The 23,486-nt window shown below is 41.7% G+C and overlaps 2 protein-coding genes across 2 annotated transcripts in view; both read left to right on the top strand.

Moving 5' to 3' along the window:
- Positions 1–1,356: 1,356 nt before the first annotated feature.
- Positions 1,357–8,419, top strand: dele1 (DAP3 binding cell death enhancer 1). Its single transcript, XM_084352307.1, has 12 exons — positions 1,357–1,528; positions 2,881–2,998; positions 3,467–3,569; positions 4,856–5,000; positions 5,301–5,528; positions 5,643–5,725; positions 5,867–5,960; positions 6,098–6,240; positions 6,331–6,489; positions 6,822–6,914; positions 7,289–7,448; positions 7,575–8,419. The coding sequence occupies exons 1-12, from the start codon at positions 1,498–1,500 to the stop codon at positions 7,811–7,813; spliced, it is 1,596 nt and encodes a 531-aa protein (XP_084208433.1). The 5' UTR covers positions 1,357–1,497; the 3' UTR covers positions 7,814–8,419.
- Positions 8,420–10,158: 1,739 nt separating this feature from the next.
- Positions 10,159–23,486, top strand: part of apbb2a (amyloid beta (A4) precursor protein-binding, family B, member 2a) — a 47,481-nt gene continuing 34,153 nt past the window's right edge. Inside the window, exons 1-8 of the mRNA XM_084353041.1 lie at positions 10,159–10,402; positions 15,255–16,531; positions 17,174–17,379; positions 18,863–19,012; positions 19,635–19,720; positions 19,882–19,942; positions 22,760–22,906; positions 23,306–23,433. Coding sequence (XP_084209167.1) covers positions 15,286–16,531; positions 17,174–17,379; positions 18,863–19,012; positions 19,635–19,720; positions 19,882–19,942; positions 22,760–22,906; positions 23,306–23,433 — 2,024 coding nt within the window. The 5' untranslated portion in view covers positions 10,159–10,402; positions 15,255–15,285. The remainder of the gene's footprint in view (positions 10,403–15,254; positions 16,532–17,173; positions 17,380–18,862; positions 19,013–19,634; positions 19,721–19,881; positions 19,943–22,759; positions 22,907–23,305; positions 23,434–23,486) is intronic.

Raw genomic sequence — 23,486 nt, 5'->3', positions numbered from 1 at the left:
CCTGAAAGCGATTTCTCCTCTAAACCTCTCAGATGGTTTCATTTAGTTAATTGAAAGTATGAATGGTCAAAGCCCAAAGGGTGAAGTGTTAAATTATATTTTCTGTAAAGCCACAAGTAATACTTAACAGGTATGCATCTTGTCCCATTAATTCCATGCAATGTTGGAATAAACCCCTGAGTTACAGACATTTTGCCATTTCACAGTGACACAAATCACAGTTGTAATTAATACAGTTAACGATGGCTGAATTCCATTTAGCTGCTTCAGTTTCAGGGTCCTGGTATTGTGCATACTGGCTCACTTTCACAGTGTCATGACTTACTGAGACTCTTGAATGTAACAAAGCCATTATTAATGTCATTAGTAAGACTTGTTACTAATCAAAATGTCTCCCGTGGAAAAAAAGTCTATTAAAGGGCGACTCCACCAGCTTCACACATTAAAGTGTTTTTACAGGTCTTGGTGAGTACTACTGCATATGTGTAAGGAGTATTTGTTGTTCTAGAGGTCACTAGATTTAAATAAATCAATAAAATTGACTCAAGTGATGTCACTCAGAAGCTAAGTTGCATTGTGGGTAATAGGCGGCAGGTTTTGAAAAGGAAGACGAATATGTGGAGTAAAAGAGGTGATATCTCTGATGCTGCTGTGTTGATTTTGTTATATGTTTTTTTCTAGAAGTGCAATGTTGCCTACATTACCCACAATGCAAATTAGCCACTGAGTGACATCAAAGGAGAATATTATATCTGATTAAATACAGCTTCCTCTGGAGCAACAAAAGGCTTTATACTACTTTTTCTTTTTACTTTGCCTTATTAAGAGCACTATACATTTGCCACTCACTTAATTATTTTATTTTTTAAAGTTATCTATTTTGTTTGTGCCAAAAGTAGTCAAAGTTTTAAAATATCCAGTATAAGAATACACAAATCATCACATATATCATTGATACTCAGAAACATTAATCAACTATAAACATTATAATATGTATGCAGAAAGCATCTAACCCCACCATATATGGACTTAACTACACACACACAGCCTCATATCAATAATATAAACAAGCATGACAAAATCTACATTTATGCACCAATTGCTTGATTTAATTCATGAATAAATTATTATTATAGCGTATTATATAATCCACATAAAGTATGAGGTTTTTATTTACCATAATGCTTCTTCTCCCCCTGTTTCATGATTCAGAAATAGACTCAAGGGTCGTTTTAGTTTCTGCAGTGAGGCTGTCATCCCCCCTCACACCACACGGGGGCGCTGAGCAGCTGTAAAACACCGTCTCCAACATTTGAACGGTTGCGTCACCTGCGACACTTCCGGGTTGGTCCTTACCCGACACATCGCGTGACCGCCAGACAAACAGGAGAGTCTTCATGCTGCTGTCATCCATGGGGCCAGACGACCCTCCGGGTGGACCTAAACATGTCTTCTCGGAGATAAATCTTCACTTAAAGCTGCTGTAGAAGACGAACCATGTGGAGAGTTTCAGGCTTTGTCGGGAGAGGTGAGAGAAATGTCTTTGACAGCCGAGAAACTCCCCCTTTCACCTAGTTAACGAGCAGCTCGTGGCGTGTTGTTCCCTCACAAAGTGTCGCTTTTATTGAGACATAAACGCTGTTATTTTGAGTTGTTAAGTTGAGTTAGCTGTCTACGAGTTTAGCTAACAGCTAGTGAAGTCAATGCACATTAAAAACAGTCTGTAATGTTGCTGGGTCGGTGTAACTGACACCGCCAACCGGTTTATTTTGGTCGAAGTCGGTGAAGTCAGATCCTGTTGAGCTGCTGTCACAACTGAAGTGTTTCTGTAGGCTTTGTGGCTGAACTGTAATGCTGTTGCACACGTAAACACACATTACGGTATCAAGTGTATACACACACACACACACACACACACACACACACACAGTTAACAGCATGAAACACCTGCTCCTATGTGTTGTTTGGGTGCATACACAAAAGCCAGGGTGCAGAAATGTGTGTTTCTATATTTTTTTGCGATTCTTACTCTTGTTTTTTCTTAGTATTGTGTTTTAAGTTGGCATGGCATGGATTTACTCATGACTCATTACTGATTACATAACATATATTGAGGAAAAACTTAAATATTACACTGCAAAACTACACCTTTGTATGTACAAAAACCTGATACTACTGTTTTTAAAAATAACAATAATGATAATAATACACTTTATTTGTAGAATACTTATCAAAACAAAGTACAAAGTGCTTTACATAGATAAAAGGAAATACGATACAAAATAAGAGATAAAATGTACAAGAAAAGCAAAAATCTAAAATAATAAACAAGTTAAAACAAATAAAATAAGCAGGCTACTTAGATTAAATCAGGATAAAAGTACATTTTCAGAAGAGACTTAAAAGAAGACGCTGACTCAGTCAGTCAGATTTCTTTTCATACAGCCAGTGTATGCAAGATAACTAATCAGAGCACATTATTTGGGTTCCTACCACCTCTTTAAAACACATTTGCACGAGGAAAAAATGGCATAGGCTAATTCTTACTGTTAACTGGCTATCATTTTTTGGAAATGAACTAAATAATTGAAAAGGACTTTGTAATTTGGTACTCAGTATAGGCAAAAGCATACACTTGAATTAATTAATTGTGAATTAATTTCAATTAGTTCAAGTGTCTTATCAGATCTTCGTCTCTTTTTTTCTCTCTACTTGGTATCATATTAAACACTCGTTCTAAGAATTCATTTGTAAATTATGGAGCGTCTTTTGTGTGTCAAGTACTTCTGAGGAAGACAACCTCATTTATTTCACTCAAATTCAAACACTGGACTTTAATGTCTAATTTCTGCTGTTTTTTCTCTTCCCATCACTTCTCAGTACTCCATCGATATAACGGCAGCACCCCCCTGCGACTGCCACAGAACCACCATGTGGAGGACGAGGTCATCAGCAGCTCGACTGTCCTCTCCACCTCTCGACACACCTCCGACTGCAGGTACTTTCTCCACCTCAATCCTCTGTATTTTTCACTCTTCACACTTCTACCAGGTCTGATGACAAGAGCTCAGAAAGAAAAAAGAAATAAATAGAAAAGAAAAGCATTGAGTGAGTCACTTTGATCATGTCTTTGCCCTCAAACCACTGCCCATAATGTCAGCTGATGAAAAGAGAACCTTTTCAGCTGAGGTCAAACCTCAGAGACCATCCTCTTCCCTCTCCTTTCCTGTTCCTTTACCCCCTCTTTGAACCTGTTCCCTGCCTGTAGCACACTCGCTGCCTCGCTTTCAGATGGTTGCATCATACAGCAGCATCTGCTGTAAGCATGAACAGGGTTTGTTGAGGGAACAGAAACAAAGCCATGTGACTTGAACACAGTATTTCTGTGATGCCTTAATACAGTAGATTGGAAATAGAAACATAAATTTATCATTGTTATATTTTTTGTGTGCTGTTCTTCTGTCAGCTCTCAAAAAGACGAAGATGGAGAGAGGAGGAAGAAACAGAGAACCTTTCAGTTCGGATATGCCGAGCTTCCACGCTACACAGCTCTGGATGCTGTGGGATTGGTACGTCTTTTCTTATCACATCCTCAAATATGAAAGACCTCACACATTTACTAATGTGTCCCATATGAGTTTTTGGATGCCATCAGTTCATCACAGTTCTAAATTAAAGGAAGGTGTCAGGAGGCCTCTCACTGAGGGTTTAACAGTCTTGACTGATTAGACAAATAGTGCATGATGGCCTGGCTTCATGCACTATTTGACAGGAATTGTTTGCGTTTTGCGTTTGTTTTAAGGATCCCCATTAAAAGCACATCGATGTTTTTGCCCTGAGTCCTCCGGGGGTCCCAGACATAGAATTACCAGGGTTCATACGGGTGCAGGAAATTCTTGAAAACGGTTAAATATTTGGTGTCGTATTTTCGAGGATTGAAAAGTGCTTGGCACATCCACATCAGCACATCCCTCACATTTACACAGTGCAACTACCTTGTGCAATTCCTGTTTGTTTACAATGTCTCTGCAATTATATTTACTTTATTTAGAAATCTTTTTTAGTATACTACTACACACTGTGTGTAATACAATAATGGGTGTAAATTTTCTATTATTCTATTTGGTCTTGTTTCAATTTTCTGTCACTCAATCACTGCTGTAAGCTGCTGGGACAGGTACGTTTCCCCAGTGAGGGATCAATAAAATCTTATCTTAAATTACCTGTATCAGGATATCAGAATGTGGTTGCATCACACAGCCCTGTAAATGTGTAGCATTTTTTATGAGCATGTCAGACACCATCCACTCAAAGGAGGGCTTATCAATAGGGCTGCACAATAGATTGTTTCAGCATTGACATAACAATGTGCGTATTCCCTGCCGTCACATTGCAGGATGTGTAATGTCAAGCAAGGCAAATTAACACGAACACGTCATGCTACAACTTTTTTGTTGCTTGATATAAAAGCAAAACTCGGACAGTTCTCGTTTTTAACGACTTCCACGAGAAATCTATCTAATTTCGGCTACATACACATCAAACCACCAATCAAAATCATTCTCGATCAATTTATCAAACGAAGAAGGGCCTACTTTGGTTCTTTGATGCACTCCCCTACAAAATCTGTTACATTTTTCATATCACAATATATATCAAAGAAAATCCAATTATCTCAATGTCATTTTTTTTCCAATATCATGCAGCCCCACTTGTCAGTCTGTTGAGAAAATCTGTTAAAAACCTGACTGTTTGCTCTTTGTGGCACATGGTTGGCCGCTCGTGGGATATACAGTATGTTGGTATCTCATGTTGTCATGACAGCGATGACAGTGGAGCTGATGTTTGTCCACAGGGTGCTGCAGCAGTTCTGTTCATGCAGATCTGCAGGAGGATCCACTCCCGATTGTCTTCAGGCACTGAGCCAGGTCCGATCACTGGAGCCCTGACAGCGCCCTCAACCCTGCACAAGTGTGGCTATCGCATCCTGCTGGAGATCTGTGAGTATTTATCGCATTACTGTAACTAAGCAGTAGGAACACTGATGGTTTATATTTTACAACCCCAATGCAAAAAAAGTTGGAACGCTGTACAACATAAATAAAAAGAGAATACTATGATTTACAAATCCTTTTCAACCTATATGCAATTTGTTAGAGGTCAAATGCAAAATATATTTAATGTTCAAACTGTTAAATGTACAAAATACAAATGTTCAAATTACCCATCTCACTATTTCACTTCTGGTTCTTGTGTGATCAGAATCCTGACTTTGTCTTTTGTCTGTCTGGCTTCTCCAGTGTCTCAGCGTGATGTCCTGCCCAGAGGAAGGAGTGTGTTGTGTCTGCAGGAGGTGCCAGAGAGACAGAATGAAGATGTGTCCCTGGCTCAGAGCAGCATTAGCAGCAGCAGCAGCAGCGTAGGTGGCACCAGTGTTGACAGCAGCAGTGAGCACGATCATCTGACTGCTGACAGCTCCCACTCTGACCAACAGAGGGCACTCCTCGACCAGGAATCTCCAATTCCCGGTTTGTTTTGTGCTCCTTGCTTGTAAAAGTTGACAGATTTGTATTTTTCTCAAAATGTTGTTTACCTAGTATGTGTGGGAGGAAAATAATAATGTATTCTTGCCTGACTCACAGAGGAATCACTGCTGTCGGCATCCTGTCCTCTGCAGAATGACGCCAACCGAGATAACACGGAGACTAAAGATGCTAATGATAAGGTGAAAGTCGGCCTCCTTTAGTTTGTGTGATGTTTTATTTTTAAGACAGCAACATCTTTTGCTCATCCTGACTGACTATCTGATTGTCAATCTAATCTTGATTGTTTTTGTTTTGTTTTTTATGCTCGTCTGTGTTTTCAGGATATGCTGCCTGATGAGGAGAGGCTGGCAGGAGCAGCACTTAACCTCCAACATGTGGGAGACTCTAGTGTCCCTGTTATCCTCAACATCATTGGTAATAGTTTATTGACATGGTTACACACCCAGTAATGTTCAAAGAACAAACAAATGTTTTCCCTTTTAAAGCTTGAAGAATAAACAATATTTGTTTTCTGTCCATAACTAATATCTTCATCTCTCTGTTTATGACAGGTCTAGAAAGTGCCAAGAGTAAGAACTACGAGGAAGCTTTTACATGTTTCTTAGCTGCAGCTCAGCAGGGTTACAGCAAAGCCCAGTTTAACACGGGTGTGTGCTACGAGAAAGGCAGAGGAGTCAGCAAGGACAACGAGAAGGTTTGAATCCAGACAGCACACTGTAGTTTCTGGAGTGCTCCATCAGTCTGAACACGTCTTGAGATGATTCTCATGTGTTTTCTTTTGAAGGCTTTGTGTTACTACTGGCAGGCAGCAGTTGGGGGTCACAAACAGGCTCAGTACCGCTATGCAAAGCTGCTACTGACCAGCAGGGGGCACCAGAGCTTGGAGGAACTGAACACAGCCATCAAGTTACTGGAACAGTCTGCTGCAGCTGGACTCACCAAGGTAGAAATTTGCCATGACATCTTCTTAAACTTCACATAATACTGTTTAGTCTGACTATGGGAACAAAACTTAAATATATTTACTTAAGTATCACTAAAGAAAAGCAGAAAATCCTCACAAATGAGAAGCTGGAACTTAATATTTGGCATTTTCTGCTTGAAAAGGAACTGAATGATAAAGCAACTATCAAAAGTACTTGCCGATTATTTTCTGTAAATCCACTAATTGATTAATAGAGTAATTGTACCCTGTACCTGCGCTTTAACAAACAATCATCTGATCTCTGTGTTGCTGTGGGTGTGAACCAGCTCTCTGTTTCCCTCCCTCCTCAGGCTCAGGTCTGCCTGGCCTCAGTCTACTCTCAGGAGCCGGTGAGAGACGGGAGCAAGTCTGTCCGGTACCTGAGGATGGCAGCAGAGAGTGGAGTGAGTACCCTTCTAGATGCTTCTCGAGTTTTATCTGTGGCTTTATCACCTTCACTCCCAGTGTGCCGTCTCAGAGACCCCCCACCATCACCTGCTGTTTGATGTTAAGAGCTTATTTATAGAATATGCTTCTTCATCTCTCTGCTGTAGTTTTGTTGAAGTAATACTGTTACTTACTCTCTACAAACCAGTTTTGAGGTACAGAGGTACAAAGCTATTGTGATTGTTTTAATAGTGACATCTTCAGCCCTCTGCTCGTACTGCTGTGTCTATTCAAGTCCCTGGTTTCAGTTTGTGATTTATGCCCTTACATGTAGACGATTGTTGTTGTAGATGAAAAGAGAAAAAAAAATCCTGTTTATTTGTGTTTGCAGGATGACACCGCCCTGCTCTTCCTGGGTCAGTGTTTTGAGAGTGGCTTCGGGGTGCAGCAGAATTTGAGGACGGCGATTGAATATTACAAACGAGCCGCTCAGGCCGGCAACAAACAGGCCAAGAGCCTGCTGACACCTCCTAACGGCAAAGACATCGGGGGTAAGCACACATGCTGTTCGCATTTGTATTAGTCATTAGATTTTGTGCATTTTTTAGCAATGGTGCTGCATTTGATAAGGTTTTAATGAGCCAAGGCAGCACTGATATTCTTCTTCTCTTCTGCAGAAGACGCAGTGTTGCGCTCCATCCGTTCAGCTCCATGTTTCTCCATAATCGAGCACCTCTCCTCCCTGGCCGGTCTCGTCCCTCCCTCTACCAGTCACTCCGTCACCCATACCCTCCTGCCTCACTCCTGGAGCACCGGGAGCCTGGGTGTCCCCCCGCCGCTGTCCTCCACGCCTCTTCATCTCCACCCCCTCAGCACTGAGGGAGGAGTCTGCCAGTGGACTGTAGGGATTGGGTAGTTGTCATGAGCCAAACTGAGGAATGTATTTCATAGTGTGAATGTATTTTCACCAGAGGAGAAAGGTCAAGTGTGTACATGTAGCGAATCTGGATTAGAGCGAAAGTTTTATATGCGAGCATGTTGATGATTTTTTTACAAATCTGAAAGAGATGTTGGATAAATGGTCTTGGAAATCATAGAAGTTTTTTTTATTATGTTGCTATACAAGTGTTGTGTTTTCTGTATTACAAGTTCTCCTCTGGGTAAGAAAATGTGATCTAGGTGCCTTTGTGTAGGTCGGGAATATCAGGTGGTGACTTGTCTCTCAGACATTAGAACAGTGTCATAATTTTGTCCCTTTGTGCCTCTGAGGCTGGCAAAGTGCTTTACATTAGTGTCATATGTTAACCTTCAATAATACATGATCTAAATAAGTCAAATGGTTCATGCTTGTCTATCAATGTACAATAACAACTTCAGTGGAGAAAAAGGGAAGTTACTACATGTTTTGTGATAGTCCAACCTGTTAACTATTCTCAAACCAAAGTGAATTATGATGCACTGTAAGAAGGATGTTCTGTTGTTATACGCACAAGTTCAATATTAAAAAAATATGCAAAAACGTTGTTTTATGGCTGTTTGCTTAATTACCATTGAAATTCACTGACAAGCATAAACGGTTAATGAACAGAGAGTATAATTTTAATTAAGTAGTACTAAAGTACATTCTGGGGTATATGTTCTTCTCTGTATGGAAATAACTTTACAGATGGTAACATTATTAGTTTCAAGACCACTTTGAGTCAATCCTAATACAATATTTAAAGAGGGGGGAAGAAAGTGCGGTTTCAGGTACAGTGATCATGTGAGTACTGGAACCCATTTCTGTCTCTATTAACAAGTACAAACCACACATACAAACATTTAAAGTGTAACCACCAATTTTACACAGTGTGTGTTTGCAGATCTTATAAAACCTTCTGTGGCTCCAGAGGAAGCTGCAAGTAATCCGATAAATTTCTGTCAGTAGCTGAATTGCATTGTGGGTAATGTAGGTGGCAGGTTTTGAAAAGGAAGGAGAATGAGTGGAATCAAAATGGCAGTATCTCTGGTTCTTGCTGATTTTGATTATTTGTTTCTAAACTGCAATGACTCCAACAGTGTTATAGGAGTGCAATGCTAGACCGGATTGCTTTTCAAATCTAGCCTACATTGCCCAGAGTGCAGCTTAGCCACTATCAGATGACATGCAGCTTCCTCTGGAGACTCAAAATACTTTATACTGCTTTTTATCTCATACGTAGTAGTACTCCCCCAAGACCTATAATGTGTAAAATTGGTGGAGCTACCCTTTAAGTCATGAATACAGACCACTGACAAAACAACGACAGAGCCAGGGGGGTCCTCAAATTAAAATATCAAACAAGGAAAATAAATAATCAGTTTTTGCAGCATTCTTTTTTTTTTTAATCAAAAATGGTGATAATGTAGTGTTTGGTTTCCTTTTCAAGAACAATGAATTAAGGTTTAGAGCGGCCATATTTGACTTTATGGATATGGTACTTTACTAAAATGGTCAATAAAATCATTATCAATAATTTCGATGATGAGTTTTACCAATAAAGAGAGAAATTCAGAGTCAGTTTTAACAATGTAATCTTTCCAGACATTACCAGAAGAGGTGCAGCTTCGTTTCTGGGTACATTTCACACAGTGACAGTTCACACAATTGTCTTTCCTAAACTTAAGAAGAATGCAGCACTGAACCATTTTTTTAAAATGATTTTGAAAAAAAAGCTTTATTGATCATTTGTCAATGACAAGGTGTAACATGAATCCAAAAACAAAAGACACAGGCATCATGACAACATAAATATCGTACAGTTCACAGAGCTTTTCTTTCAGGGAGACTTTCAACAGAATAAGAAGAAGAATAGGCAAAAAAAAAAATCAGAGATAGCAGGTATCAGATTCCTTTGAATCTATGTATCATCTAATGTATCTACTGTATCAGCACATTCCTTGTTTCTAAATTGGATGAACTCAAAGTATTTCTTAAATTCCACTCTAGAGGATTCAGACGATGGGCGAGACCTTGAGAACTTGGCTTTATGGATGTGAAACTTCCCCAGTAGAATAATTAACTCCGCAGTCCGCTGAACTTTCTGGATTTACTCAATATATAATTACATCCTTGAGCAGCGTAAACCATTCATATTTCCACAGACTAATGCATGACGTAAGACTACGATGATGTGTGATTTCATTACCTGAGCATCAAAATAATACCGGTAGATTTATTGTTCTTGCGTCTCCTCCGTGCGCCGAGCGTGCTGCGTCCGCGCCTCTGATTGGTCAGCTCCACAGCGCCGCGCCGCTCCGGGATCCTCTGGCGCAGAGAGAAAGCGCAGCTTTGGCCGCCAGCAGTGAGCACCGAGCCGGGCTGGGAGGGCAGATGATGTGATGTGATCCCAATACGGGCGGCCGGCTGCAGCTACGGGCGGACTGGCACTTATAAGCGGCTGTCGACCTCGGCCCCTGCTCACTACCACTGTGCGTGTCGTCGCGGGAGCGGAGGCGCAGAAGCCCGGAGGCTGACCGAGGAGCGGTGAGTGGATGTAAATAGATGCCCTCGATAGGATGCGCTCCCCTCCCAGTGCGGCGGCGGTGCTGCCGCTGGTGCTGGTGCTGGTTGATGGGGCCGGGGCTGGAGACAGGGGAGGATGCTGAGGATTTACTGCGCCTCACGTATCGACAGCTTTGCTTCCGCGTTATTGGCGACTCCACCTCGGCTGATTCGGTTGATTTTAAAGATGATGATCAGAGAGGGAGTTTATTCAGGTGGCGGCGAGGAGCGAAGGGGCCAGATACTCCACCCATGACATCATCGACTTTCTCAAGTTCATTTTCTGCCCAGCTCGTGCTGTCATCTGTTGCATTTCATCCGTGAGGCAGTGGGCGCAGTTCAGAGTTGAGCAAAGAGGCCTGCCATCTACAGGGGGAGGAAGTTGATCTGACAGGGCCGAGATCTCTGTCAGTGTCTGATGATGAATCTCCACAGATCATTACTGAGGTGTAGTGATAAGGATCAGATCTTTCTCTTTAGTGTGACCTTCAGGTGAAAACACTCATGTCCGTTCGTCTGCATACAAGGTGAGCAGACAGTATAAACAGTTAGAGGAGATGAGGTCCTGTTTTCACACCTTGCTCTAAAAATAGAGAGGGAAGGCAGGATTTTGTCAACAAGTCCTTTTTTTTAAAAATCATACAATCTGAGTTCATGACTTGTATTCAATTCTTGCATCCTCAGTCGTACTCCAGTGCAACCATAACCCTAAGGCGAACAGATTAACGAGACATCATTGATCTGTTAGTATACAGATTGTTTCCTGTCTTGTGACAAGCTTGTGCATCTCATGAATGACCTCTGCTGTTGTTGAGCACAACGGATTTATTGAGGACATCAATTTAAATACCTCTGTGTGTGTGTGTGTGTGTGTGTGTGTGTGTGTGTGTGTGTGTGTGTGTGTGTGTGTGTGTGTGAACCGTGCCCCACTGTCCTGCAAACTGCTGTGTCATTCTCGCTTTCTCCCTCTAATAACCGTCCTGTTCTCCTCACCACTCCCCTCGCGTCCTCTCCTCCTCGCCCCACTTTGTTTAACTAATGGAGATCGGGCTGCATTGTCAGACAGGGGGAGAGGAAGTAAAGGTTGCTATCTTTATCCGGATGATCCAGTTTGTCTTATGAAGAAGTAGCAGAGAGGGACAATGGGGAGATGAGCTGCTGTTTGTTTATTGCTCCTTGTCAGCTATTGGGGGCTGTGTCAGGACGTGTAATTCGTCCTCTGAGTCATGCAACATATTTGCAGTGATTTGCAGCTCCAGTGGCTCAAGGCACAGTTTGTTGCCATCAGGTGGAAAGCTTGTATCGCCAGCTTTTGAGGCTTTTAGTTTGGTATCGATTGGTGCTGCAAATCTAATGGAAATATCATCAGAATCACAATACGGCCGACTGTTGATGGAGGAACGGGCTCGGCCCGGGATAGACCCAGTTAATTTTTGGTGCAGATCCAGATAAAAGACAGATCCAGGAATTATTCCTCACTTTCTTTAACATTAGATCCTTGATCTGATGATCTTTAATTATGGTTCTACTGAGTGCCATTCAGTTTCTAGTTTCTAACCCTTGTTTGTTTGTCTTTTTGTTGTTGTTTTTACAGCATTTAGGGCATTTTTTTGCCTAATCAAACATTTAAGAATGTCCACATGTAAACAAGATAAAGTGGTTGTACATTTATGAAATGTCAAGGATTATTCATCATTTTAAAAACCCTTATTGTTTGTGTGAATTCATAGTAAATTGTGTGATAAAACAGCATGATAATGAAGTATTCTAGAGCTGCAGAGATGCCCAGGCGTGCAAATCTTGTTCTCCAGATGTAAGAAAACATGTTTGTTTGGTTCTAGATGTGTCACGATATTCACTATAACTGTGAAATATTGATATTATGCGTGATAATAGTGCGTGAATTATCCAGCGCACATGTTCAGCCTTGTGCATCTTTTGTTCATGAGTTCATCTGGTCGCCTTTTCACCAGTAATCGAGTGTACATTTTTTTGTACTCTCTCTCCACCTCCCTATATGAGGGTAACTTATTTGCCCAAAAAAAGAGACAAAACACACAGTAAACAATGTTAAACATAGATTTGATTGCTAGCATTTTCATTTTAAATTTCTGGAGATATAGAGATAATATTGTTATTGTGAATTAACTTGGTCACGATAATCATAGAGGGATAATCTGATATCGCAGCCCCTTTTGGTACAGACCTCAACAAATGTCATGCCGTCAAGATGGGGTTTTTATTTCAGTGAAAATGAAAACTGTGAGACAAAAAAGATTAGGGTTAGGGTTGAATGATAATTGCAATATCTGTCAGAATAATCACAATATGATTATTTTCTTATCATGCAGCCCTAGCGTCAATACATTTTGGACATCATTTTGTTTTAAAATGTTCTCATAAGCCCCAAAATTCAGACTACAATAGTAGGGAGTTACAAGGTATTTATATGATTGAGAATAGCTGTTGCTCTGATGAGACAGTGCAGGTAGTTTATACCTGTTGACAGTGTGTTTGTGTCTGAGTCACAGGCCTTGGAGCGTGCAGCGCAGACTCAGCACAAACAGGTTGTTGTGATTGTCTGGCTCAGTGACAGAGGGACAACAAGACAGCCACCCAGGGAGAGGGGAGCCGATAGGGGCCCCGCATGAACAAAGTGAACTGCCCTCCAAAATCCCTGCCTCTGTTCTTTCCCAAGATGTTATCATGCTTTAAAATCTGCTGCCCTTGTAGTTTCCATGTTTCTGAGAAAAGGCGCTGATGATGTCTGCAGCCTTGTTTGGGGTGTGTGTGTGTGTGTGTGTTTATGATGTGACAGGATGTTTACATATTATGCTTGCGTGCCCGGGCGTGTGTTTCTACCTGTGTTCAGCTGTTTACCGGTTTTCCACAGGCTTTAAATTAAAATCAAATCACTCAAAAACAGAAGTTGACAGTGATGCAGGCCAAACGTGTGCCGTGTCTTTAAGATCATTCGATTCTCCGCCGCTGTCTTTGTTGCTATCCATCTGTCTGTATTCAGCATCACAGGGCTGAATCACCCAGAGATAAAAGAGACACGGCTAGCTTGTTAGCAGGAGCTGGCTGCCACTTCTCCTCCCCACAGGCTGGCTTACGGCTCAGCCCCGTCTTTGAATGTCAGTCCTGGATGAATACACAGAGGGTCTGACTCACTCCCAATATAATGCAAATGCCATCCAGCTTCATGACTTTGATGCAGTGTTTTTGAACACTTTAACAATGACACCTTATGTGTAAAAGGGGCGTGAGGCTGGAAAAGAGTTGGTACCCCAGTGCAACGGTAATAACAGCTGAGACCGACTGTGCTGCAGCCAGTGGGAGCAAAGAGTAAAGATGTTTTATCGGCTTTATGTTCTGTTGTAACATCAGAGAAATGCAAATGAGTGACACAGTGCTGAATGTCTCAAGTTGATGATGTCACCCCCCTATGATGATGTTAGAGATACAGAGACACAAAGAAAAATCAGAGAGCAGTCTACTTGCATCAGAAATTACAAAAAAGATGTTCTGTTATATTATTTTATTTTATGTTATGTTATGTTATGTTATTTCATATTATGTTATTTTATATTATGTTATGTTATGTTATATTATATTATTTTATGTTATGTTATGTTATTTCATATTATGTTATTTTATATTATTTTATGTTATGTTATATTATTTTTACGGAAGCCCTAAAGGGCCAAGCATTCATACGTTTTATTTCCTCCGTTTTCCCGTGATAACGAGTTAATTTCATTTTTTTTTCTCGAGATCTCGAGTTATTATCTCGAAATAACAACTGCCATTTTCCCGAGATAACAAGATCATTTTCTCGAGATCTCGAGATAATGACCGTGATGTGGCCTGAGATTACGGAGACGCCCGGGATCTCGTAGCTGGTCAGCTATGTAGTTAACGACGACATCAGGCTCACTTAGATTGCGCCGCCGATATACAGTAGCTGAAGCTGTCATTTAATGTCATATCATGTCATGTCATGTTATGTTATATAATTTTATTTCATGTTGTTATGTTATGTTATGTTATGTCATTTAATGTCATATCATGTTATGTTATGTTATGTCATGTCATGTTATGGTATGTTATGTTATGTTATGTTATGTTATGTTATGTTATATATATTATGTAATGTAATTTATGTTATGTTATGTCATGTCATGTCATGTTATGTTATATAATTTTATTTCATGTTATGTTATGTCATTTTATGGTGTATATTTTTGTAGTATAGTAAATTAATACAACATATAAGCAGAAAACGGTTTAAGAATATACTGATTTCATTTATGTTCAGATCTACATTTCATTGCCAATGAAGCTCAATTAATTAAAAGGAACTTGATTGAATGCATTAAAATGACAAATGAAGCCGAACCTGACTAATACAATTTTAGCTCATCACAAATGTACTCCATCATTATCTACTTATAGTTGTGCCAGTAAGTAACAAAGAATTGTAGTACAAAAATGTCAAAAACTTTAAAAACATTGATTTATGGTTTGGCATTAATGACTCATGTAGCTGCCGTAGCTCTAAAGTTGCACTTCACTGCGAAACCTCCTGCTCACTGCGATCCCCCTCACAGTCAGTGAAGGAACATCAGTGAGTGCACAGCTGAAGTCTATTATTCAGTGGTAAACACAGTGAAACAGAAGTTACTGTCATGTAACTACAATTCTGGTAACATGATTATATCACAATGTGACACATCATCAAAGTATCCAGTGTTGTATTTTTACTCAACTAAAGGATCTGAATATTTCTTCCACCACTGACTGTAATGACTTCTGTCTCTTCTCTCATCAGCTCGATCACGCCAGTGTATTTCCAGTCAGCCATGATGTCAGTACAAACTCCTCCTCTCTCCCGCTCTGGCTCCTCCCCTTCTAATGTGGGTCTGGCCAATCGCAGCGGCACCTCCGCCACCCCTCCCACCTCCCTTAGCCTTCGCTCGTCGTACAACCAGCTGCTGGGGCGAGATGTCATCAAGGAGTCCATGGAAACAGGAAGTTCGGCCACCTTGCCAAAGAGCCGTCAGAGGTATGCGATGACCAGTGTGCGCAGCGCCATGGGGATCAGTGACAACCTGGCCTCTAAAAACCAACCTGTTACCAGAGGGCGGGGTCTCCCGACCAAGTCCTCCTCCAGCTCTGCCCTCTACTCCTCCTCGTCCTCCTCCTCACTCTTCAATACAACCAACCCCAAACTAGCCAAGAATGGGGCCAACATGCAGAGAAGAGCTGAGAGTCAGCAGTTGGAGCTGAGCCGGGCCAATACAGAGGGCAAAATCCACAATGATCTCATCAATAACCCCACTTCTGATTGGCTAGAGTTTGGAAAAGACAACTCACAGCTGCCCCCGTTCAGAAGGAGGACCAAGAGCTTCCTGGAGTACCATGAGAAGGGCTGGGATCTGGATCTCAGCTGGGGGAAAAAAGAGGACAAGGAGGAGAAGAAGCAGCAGCCTTCCCCAGAGAAGGAGCAGGCCAGTCCTGCCAAGGAGAGGGAGAGCCAGAAGGAGGAGAAGCCCAGCATCAAGCAGAGCTGCCAGGAAGAGAAGGAGGAGGTGGAGCCGGTGGTAGAGGAGGAGGAGGAGGAGGAAGATGACCCCACACCAACACCGAGACAGCCTCTTCTACCAGTGGTGGTGGAAGCCCCTCTTTCCTCCACCTCCTCCTCTTCCAGCAACAGCCCCGAGTGGATCCCAGACAACCAGAACCAGGCTCCAGCTCAGGTCAGAGAGGAGCTCTGTGTCCAGGTTCAGGCGAGTCCACGCAGTCCTGCAAAGCCTCCTCGGAGCTCCCAGCCCCGGGTGATCAAGGTGGAGCTGCACCCCAACAATGAGAACCAGTTCTTGCAACAGTACCCACCATCTTCACCTAAACAGGCCCGGGCTTCAGAGAGGAACACTCCGACCAGGAACAGGGCGCCCCCAACCCAGCCTGATCCTGAGCCAGAGACTGGACTCCCTAAAGTGGGCTTGAGAATGGATATGACTCCTGATACTCCATCAGAGGATGAAGACTCCAGCTGGACCACCCTGTCCCAGGAGACACCCTCTCCTCAGACGCCCCGAGAGACAGGTAAGATACGTGTGTTTGTCTTTTAAAAAATATCTGTGTCAGCTTTTAATCGTGCCTGATTTACACTCTCCTCCTCTTCCTCTCTCCCTCCCTCTGCCTCCTCCAGACTGTCTGATCTGGAAATTTACCAAACGCCTCTTCTTTAGCGAGCAAGTCACTCCAGCAATACTGCTGGAACCTTTAAGGCCCCTGTGAGCCACCTTATGGCGCAGAGAGTGATTAGGATGGACAGAGGGATAGGATATTGCAGATAGCAGGGTGTGAACAAGGAAAAAAAAGGGGGGGGGAAGCAGAGCTGGATTTAGCGAGCGATGATTGCCTGCGATGTATGACAAAACAATAGTAAGTGTGAGGGTATGGAGAGAAATATAAGAAGGCAGACAGTAAAGAAGAAACGCAGGAGAGAGAGAGGAAGAGAGACATGCTGCTGCCCTGTGGGTCCTACTACAGGGGATGAGCCCTGGAGTTGCTATGACAACAGAAACTAAGTAGGGACAGGCCGAGCATCTCTGAAATTTACTCAGTTTATCCCCTGTGTGTGTGTATGTCATGATCATGTGTGTTCTAGCAAGCATGCATGTGTACAGTATGCATTTGTGTGAATCACTCACAGGCAATATGTGTTTGTGTGTCACCCATCAGACATATGGGGCGATGGGGACCTGCCCCCAGGCTGGCGGGAGATCTCAGACTCATCAGAGGTCTATTTCTGGCACGTCCCCACCGGCACCACACAGTACCACCGACCTGTTGCCTCTGGAAACCAACAAACCCCTCCTGATACCGACAAAGACACTGAACTTGAACCGCAACAGGAAACACAGGACTCCCTCAAACCACCCAACGAGGTGAGAGGACCCACGGACATATTTATATTTAACTTGATAGTACAAACTCAGCTGTAACCAGTGTGGGTTTTAATGTTTTCTTTATTAAAGCTGAAGGTTGTTTAAAGCCAATGTAGTCAATTCCCAGAGAGAATACATTTTATCCTGCTGAATATCTACGGTGATAGTGCTGCATCTTCAAAGGTTCAATGGTCAGAAAACAAACTGATAATTCTGAATATATGCTTTAAGAAAACATCTTTTTCATCAGACAGACGTTTATTCATTCAAGGCTAAATGTTCAGTGATGTGTAAAAGATGAGGATACCTGCACTACACACACATCACTCTGTGTGGAAGCACACTTTTGCCCATGATATCTGATAACAGATTAATTTATCTCGTTCTCTCAGGATAACATGATGATTTAGTCTATTATCGTGATAAAGTGATCTTTGTTATCCCCAACGTATGGCCGTTGAGGGCCTCCGGAAATATGTGCTTTTTCCTCATGCTGCTGACACATTTACAGCAACAGTAATAGCAGATCATACACATTATTGGTGGGACACATTTTCAGTTGAGGTACTTTTATCTCCAGCTTTGGATGAAAGGTCAAATGCTGAAGCCTTGAATTGGAAAAGTAAGGAAAAGTCATGTTATCTATGTTTCTGGCATATCTGCTGTCACTCTTCTGTAAGATTGAAATCATGTGAAAACCACAATAATAAACTAATTGGTGGCAGCAGCAAGAAAACATTTATAAAGTTCAATCTTAATTTTAAAAATAGTAGTTGGACAAAACAATTTCAAACTCCAGATCCACTCACTTGTCTTTTCCTGGATTGTAAACTGGCAATAGACATATTTTTTTACTTTAAAGTTGCAATATAAGAATCTGCCACCTGTCAAATTCATACTCCAGAGTAACCACTAACTGCTGCTTACTGTAACTGCCATTAGCTAGTTAGCTCAGTTAGCCATGCAGCTAGAAGTTCTTTAGCAGTACACGGATATCTTTCATATTTATTCACTTTCTGTTGATAATTTTAGGTGATTTTTGAATGTTTTAAACTGAATTTCTGACATATTTCACCTTTAATTTATCATTATGAAGTAACGTTGATCACACATTGTAATGGTTATAGAATAATGACACCATTGCTGTTTAGATTGGTTCCCTCTAAACCCTTAGATTATCCATGTGTATCTGTCTTAGTGATTGAAAGCTCTGAGTAAGTAAGTGGACCTTGAGTTAAGATTGTTTTGTCAAACATTTAGAAAATTAGTTTTCTAAAACATTATTTAAAAAAAAAAAAAGAAAGAAATTAACCACATGTGTAATAGTTAATCATGTTGCTACGTTCAGGGTGGAACCTCTATGAAAGCTTAGTCCAATATATATTAGTGCTGCTGCTGATCAGTGATGTGGACACCCTCCTCTGTCGGTCTCAGTGTTTCTCTCGCCATGCTGCATCTCTCTCCGTCTCTCTCTCTCCCACAGCGCCCCAGCAGTCTGATATCTGACAGCTCGGTGGAGCCGGTCCCCTCACCCTCTGGCTCCTCCCCCTCCCCCTCCTCCTCCTCCTCCACCCCCTCCAATGATGTCACCTCTTCTGGACCAAATCTCAACATCACCACCTGCGCAGCCAACGTGAGTCACAGTTATTTGGGTGTTCACTTGTTGAAATTCTCTCTCCATAGATTTCATTGTCCAAACACAATTGTTTGGTAAATTGTTTGGATGGCTTTGTTGAAACATTTTGAGCGGAAATGTTGCAAAAACACTATTATCTGTTTGTTATTGTATACTGTTGGTGACATATTCCTTGAATGGGTAGTTCGGGATCATCAGCAGCAGCTACAAAATCCTCCATTCTTGGTTTCCCTTTGTTATCAAAAATCTTCACATCACAGTCAACATATTAGCTTTGGTTCGTCAGAGTGACACTCTGCACGGCTGACATTAGTCATTTTCCCCCAAAAGCTTGATCGTGTTATCGATATATCTCTGCTTTCACTGCTGCATTTATTAAATTGAAATGAGCACACAGTAATCTCTGTCCAGGCCTGTCTGAAGTGCATATTCAACAAAGATGAATATCTCTAATATTAAGTTAAAATGAGTATAATCCTCTTCAGTTATTACAAAGCAAATAGATCAAATATGTTGGAAAAGCAATATTACAATCTGCTAGTTTTTCATCTTCATTCTTTCATTTCATTCATTTCATTTCATTTCATGTCTCACTTTTTGAATATCTGTTTTGCTCCAGGAGCTGAAAGACTATCCAGTCTATCCAGATCCCAGTCTGAAGGCGTTTGAAGGGGCTACACTCCGTTATGCTTCACTCAAACTCAAGTAACACACAGACATACGCTACAGTAGAGAAATATGTATAATCTCTAGTGTTTCTGACTAGATTTGTGCAGCAAAGCCTGAGGCTGATGTTTTTTTCATATACTAGTCTGTGTGATATGACTCGACTGTGACCGATTGTTCTGTCTGATGGTTCTCTGCAGCCCTCCAGCCCAGCTAGAGACAGTGGACCTCAACAATACCTTCTCCGATCCAGAGGCAATGGTAAGATCATAACAACAGCAGAGAACATACTTTAAGGTCCGGTGTGTAGGAGGATGACAGACATGGAATATAATAATCATAATTGTGTTTACATTAGTGTATGATCACCTACAAACTACAAATCATTACCTTAGAATGAGTCAAAAATCATACATATTCATTGCAGATGGCTTTTCGGTGTCACAGTTTTTAGATTTATATAAACACTGAAGCAGGTGAGTGCTGTTCCACATTGTTTCATGATGATTTGTTTCACTCATGAACTCACTATGTGTGCAGTGACACAGGACAAAAATAGTGGCTGAGGAAATTTGTCTTTTTTTTATTGTTATTATTACATATGGTCAAAGGTCTTAATCACAGTACATGTACAGTAGCTGAAGAAAATACAAGACAACATCAACATTTAACATGTATTAATCACTTGTGACCACGTATGAGCGGATTGTAACGTGGAGTGAAAAATTAGACCTTCCTGTCCATCTCGGTTCCCTATACAAGCCTGTGGACAACTTGTTTAAGTTGTTAAATGCTGCTGGACTTCGTATTTCTTTGTGAAGGACTCAGTCAGATTTTCCGTGACAGTCCAAACGATGTGACTTTGTGCACGTTCTCGAGTGCCTGGTCTCCATGTTTCTCTCCACTCCGCTAACAGAGCACCGTTATTGTTGCATCAGAGAATGCATTAAAAGGCACAAGTTAGATTTCAACTCATCCAATGAAGCAAATCCGTACATACATGTACACATATACACATATCCATACACATACACACAAATACAGGTAGATATCTACACACCTACATATACTGTACCTTGTACGTATAGATCCGTGTTTTTCAATACTGGCCCTGGTCGTTGTCAGGCTTCAGCAGAGCTTGATGACAAGCTGATCATTTGAATCAGGTGTTGCAGCAGGGAGGCAAGGACCAGTATTGGAAAACACTGATATAGATGCATACAAAAATAGTGTGATAAACAAATATTTACGTCCCTTTATCTGATCTTATTGACTTAAGTATAGATGCATGGAGAAACACACTTAAACCCAACATATCTACGTTGTGTGACCAGCGTGCCTCCAGAAAATGAAAGAACAGGTTTCAGAGATTATCACATTTAATCATTTGTATTCCAGACACTGCATTCATTCATAATGTTTGATGAGGATGTATTTGTTGAACAAAGCATCCGCCTTTTCGCATATCATGTGTTTGTTATTGAAGGGGAGTCACCAGGCATTGTTTGCAATGACGTAATGAACCTGCTCAGTGGCGTCCTGTCCCCTCCCTTTCTCTCTGTATGTTGCAGCACCACTCTGTGGTTACTTTGTGAACTGATCCGTGGTGAATTGTTTACAGCCAAATCAGGTTTTGCTGGAACAACATCATATAGAGAGGCTCAGCCAGCAGACATGTGGGATGAGCTCAGTGAAAGCAGGAGTGAATAAATGAATGAGCTGGGTAATAGAAGGGGAAGCTAGCTCTGTGGTTGAATTTGGTAAAAACAGACGGGGGAAATGATCGTTTTTTTCATCATTTTGGAGACAAAACAAAGAATGAACGTTGGGGAGTTCATGTATTCAATTAATCCAACATTTAATCAAACGTATGCTCACTTTTGTGCAGTAAGAAGGTATAAAGTTATGGCAAATGTCAAATCGTATTTTAGATTGTAAATCCAAAAGTGCCACATTAAGAAAAAGAACAAACTAAACTCACCAAGGACAGAAAATAAGACTTCTACATGTTCAAGTGAAAGAAAAGCTTGAGATACTCCAGTACCTCAGAGGAACCCAAAAAACACATGGGAGACGAGTGGGAGTTCAGATCTGATCTCAGGATGTGTGAAAGTTTAATGAGGGAGAGACCAAGAGAGAAGAAAATGGCCAGTGGAAGAGAGGGAGAGAGAGAGAGAGACGATGTGTGGATGTGTGTGTGCTTATGTGCGTGTTTGCTTGACACTGTTACGGGGCAAGAAGAATTTATCGCGAGCTTCTCCTCAGCAGAGGGGAGCTCCCTGCTGTGATGGAGAGAAAGAAGAAGAAAGAGTTGAAGGAAGAGAGGAGAGAGGAGGGTGATAGCTGCTGGCCTGAGGCAGAGTACACACACATACAGATACAAAACACACACACACACACACGCACACACACACTTACGCTCACGCACAGTATTTCATATTTCATGTGTTGCCTTCCCCAATCAAACCTCTCTCGGTTATCGCTCTGATGGCTGGTACAGTAGCTGTCACTCTACTGTACTGCTGTAAGCAAGATTCAATTTTAAGAGGAACTTTGTCTCAGTTACTGCGCCTGCACTGTGTTTAACATCAGAATGATTAAACTAATGTTTAACGGTGAGTTGTGATGAAGAGATTTAAAGGAAAACTCTCTCGTATGTCTCTACATGTGGCCGAGGCTTCTTTCAGTTATGTTTTAATCTGCAAGTTAATTACTGAGAATGCGATCTGGGACAGCGGCGACATAGCTGTAAAGAAGATCGACGGGGCAAAACGCACAAGTAATCAGATAATGAGACATGTTTTAAACAAAACCACGGATTAGTCAAACTCGTTTGGAAAAGAACAATTAAATCGAACAGGAAAATGACTCCCCGAACTGTTTGTTCATCATCAGAATCAGAATTTGCTTTATTGGCTGAATATGTGCGCACCTACAAGGTTTACACTGCTCTCAGTATATGCTAGATTTTTGGGTCAATGCCAATGCCCATATTAGAAATAAATAATTCAAAGATATGCAATGGGGGCAGGATATTTTGACATTTAACAATAAACTTGTGTGTGTGTGTGTGTCCAGTCTTTTCCAGTGCGGTCTCTGGGCTGGGTGGAGATGGCAGAACAGGACCTGTGTGAGGGGCGGAGCAGTGTGGCCGTCCACCACTGTATCAGACAGCTGTCCTACTGCAGGAGGGACATACGAGACTCAGCCGGTGTCTGGGGAGAGGTCAGTGTGTCGGCAGGGACTATAGTTACATACACGTATACAGGATGTAAAGGAGGTGTATTGTTGGCGAGACAGGACACCTTGTCACAGTTTGCAAGTATGAGTTGTAAGAAGAGTGGTTTGCCTTCTCAGTTTAAATGTGTGTGTGGAAGCAGACTCACCTTTGCTCCTGGATGGCAGTAACCAAAACAGTCGCTAGAGCCCATCCTTTTTTTTTTATTATTTGATTGTCATTTCTAGAGGCCTGAAGAGTTAAAACCATCAATTTTGTCAAAAAAGGAATATAATATCTGTTGCAGAAATATCATCTTATGTTTTAAATCATCCTGCAACCCCTTGAAGGTTCCTGGTCAGGTTGTGAGCAGAGGTTATAGTGTTTCCCTCTTTGTGGTCTGACAGGGTAAAGGGATGCTGTTAGTGCTTCAGGATCGCATGTTGACCCTTGTTGACCCGGACGATCGCAGCCTGCTCCACTCTCAGCCAATCAGTAGCATCCGTGTGTGGGGCGTCGGCCGAGACCACGACAGGTAGGGGGACCTCGCAAACATCCTTCTCCTAATAAGACACCTTTGTTTGTCAG

Source organism: Pagrus pagrus, assembly GCF_965226575.1.
Source record: "Pagrus pagrus genome assembly, chromosome: 5".
NCBI lineage: Eukaryota > Metazoa > Chordata > Actinopteri > Spariformes > Sparidae > Pagrus > Pagrus pagrus.
The sequence above is the reverse complement of the archived record's forward strand: the minus strand, read 5'-3'. Positions and strand labels throughout refer to the sequence as shown.

Bases quoted from the DNA above. Each gene is read 5' to 3' on its own strand.
- dele1 (XM_084352307.1), top strand. From the start codon at position 1,498: ATGTGGAGAGTTTCAGGCTTTGTCGGGAGAG. The intron at 2,999-3,466 runs GTACTTTCTCCA...TTCTTCTGTCAG, and splicing joins CGACACACCTCCGACTGCAG to CTCTCAAAAAGACGAAGATG. The intron at 3,570-4,855 runs GTACGTCTTTTC...GTTTGTCCACAG, and splicing joins CTCTGGATGCTGTGGGATTG to GGTGCTGCAGCAGTTCTGTT.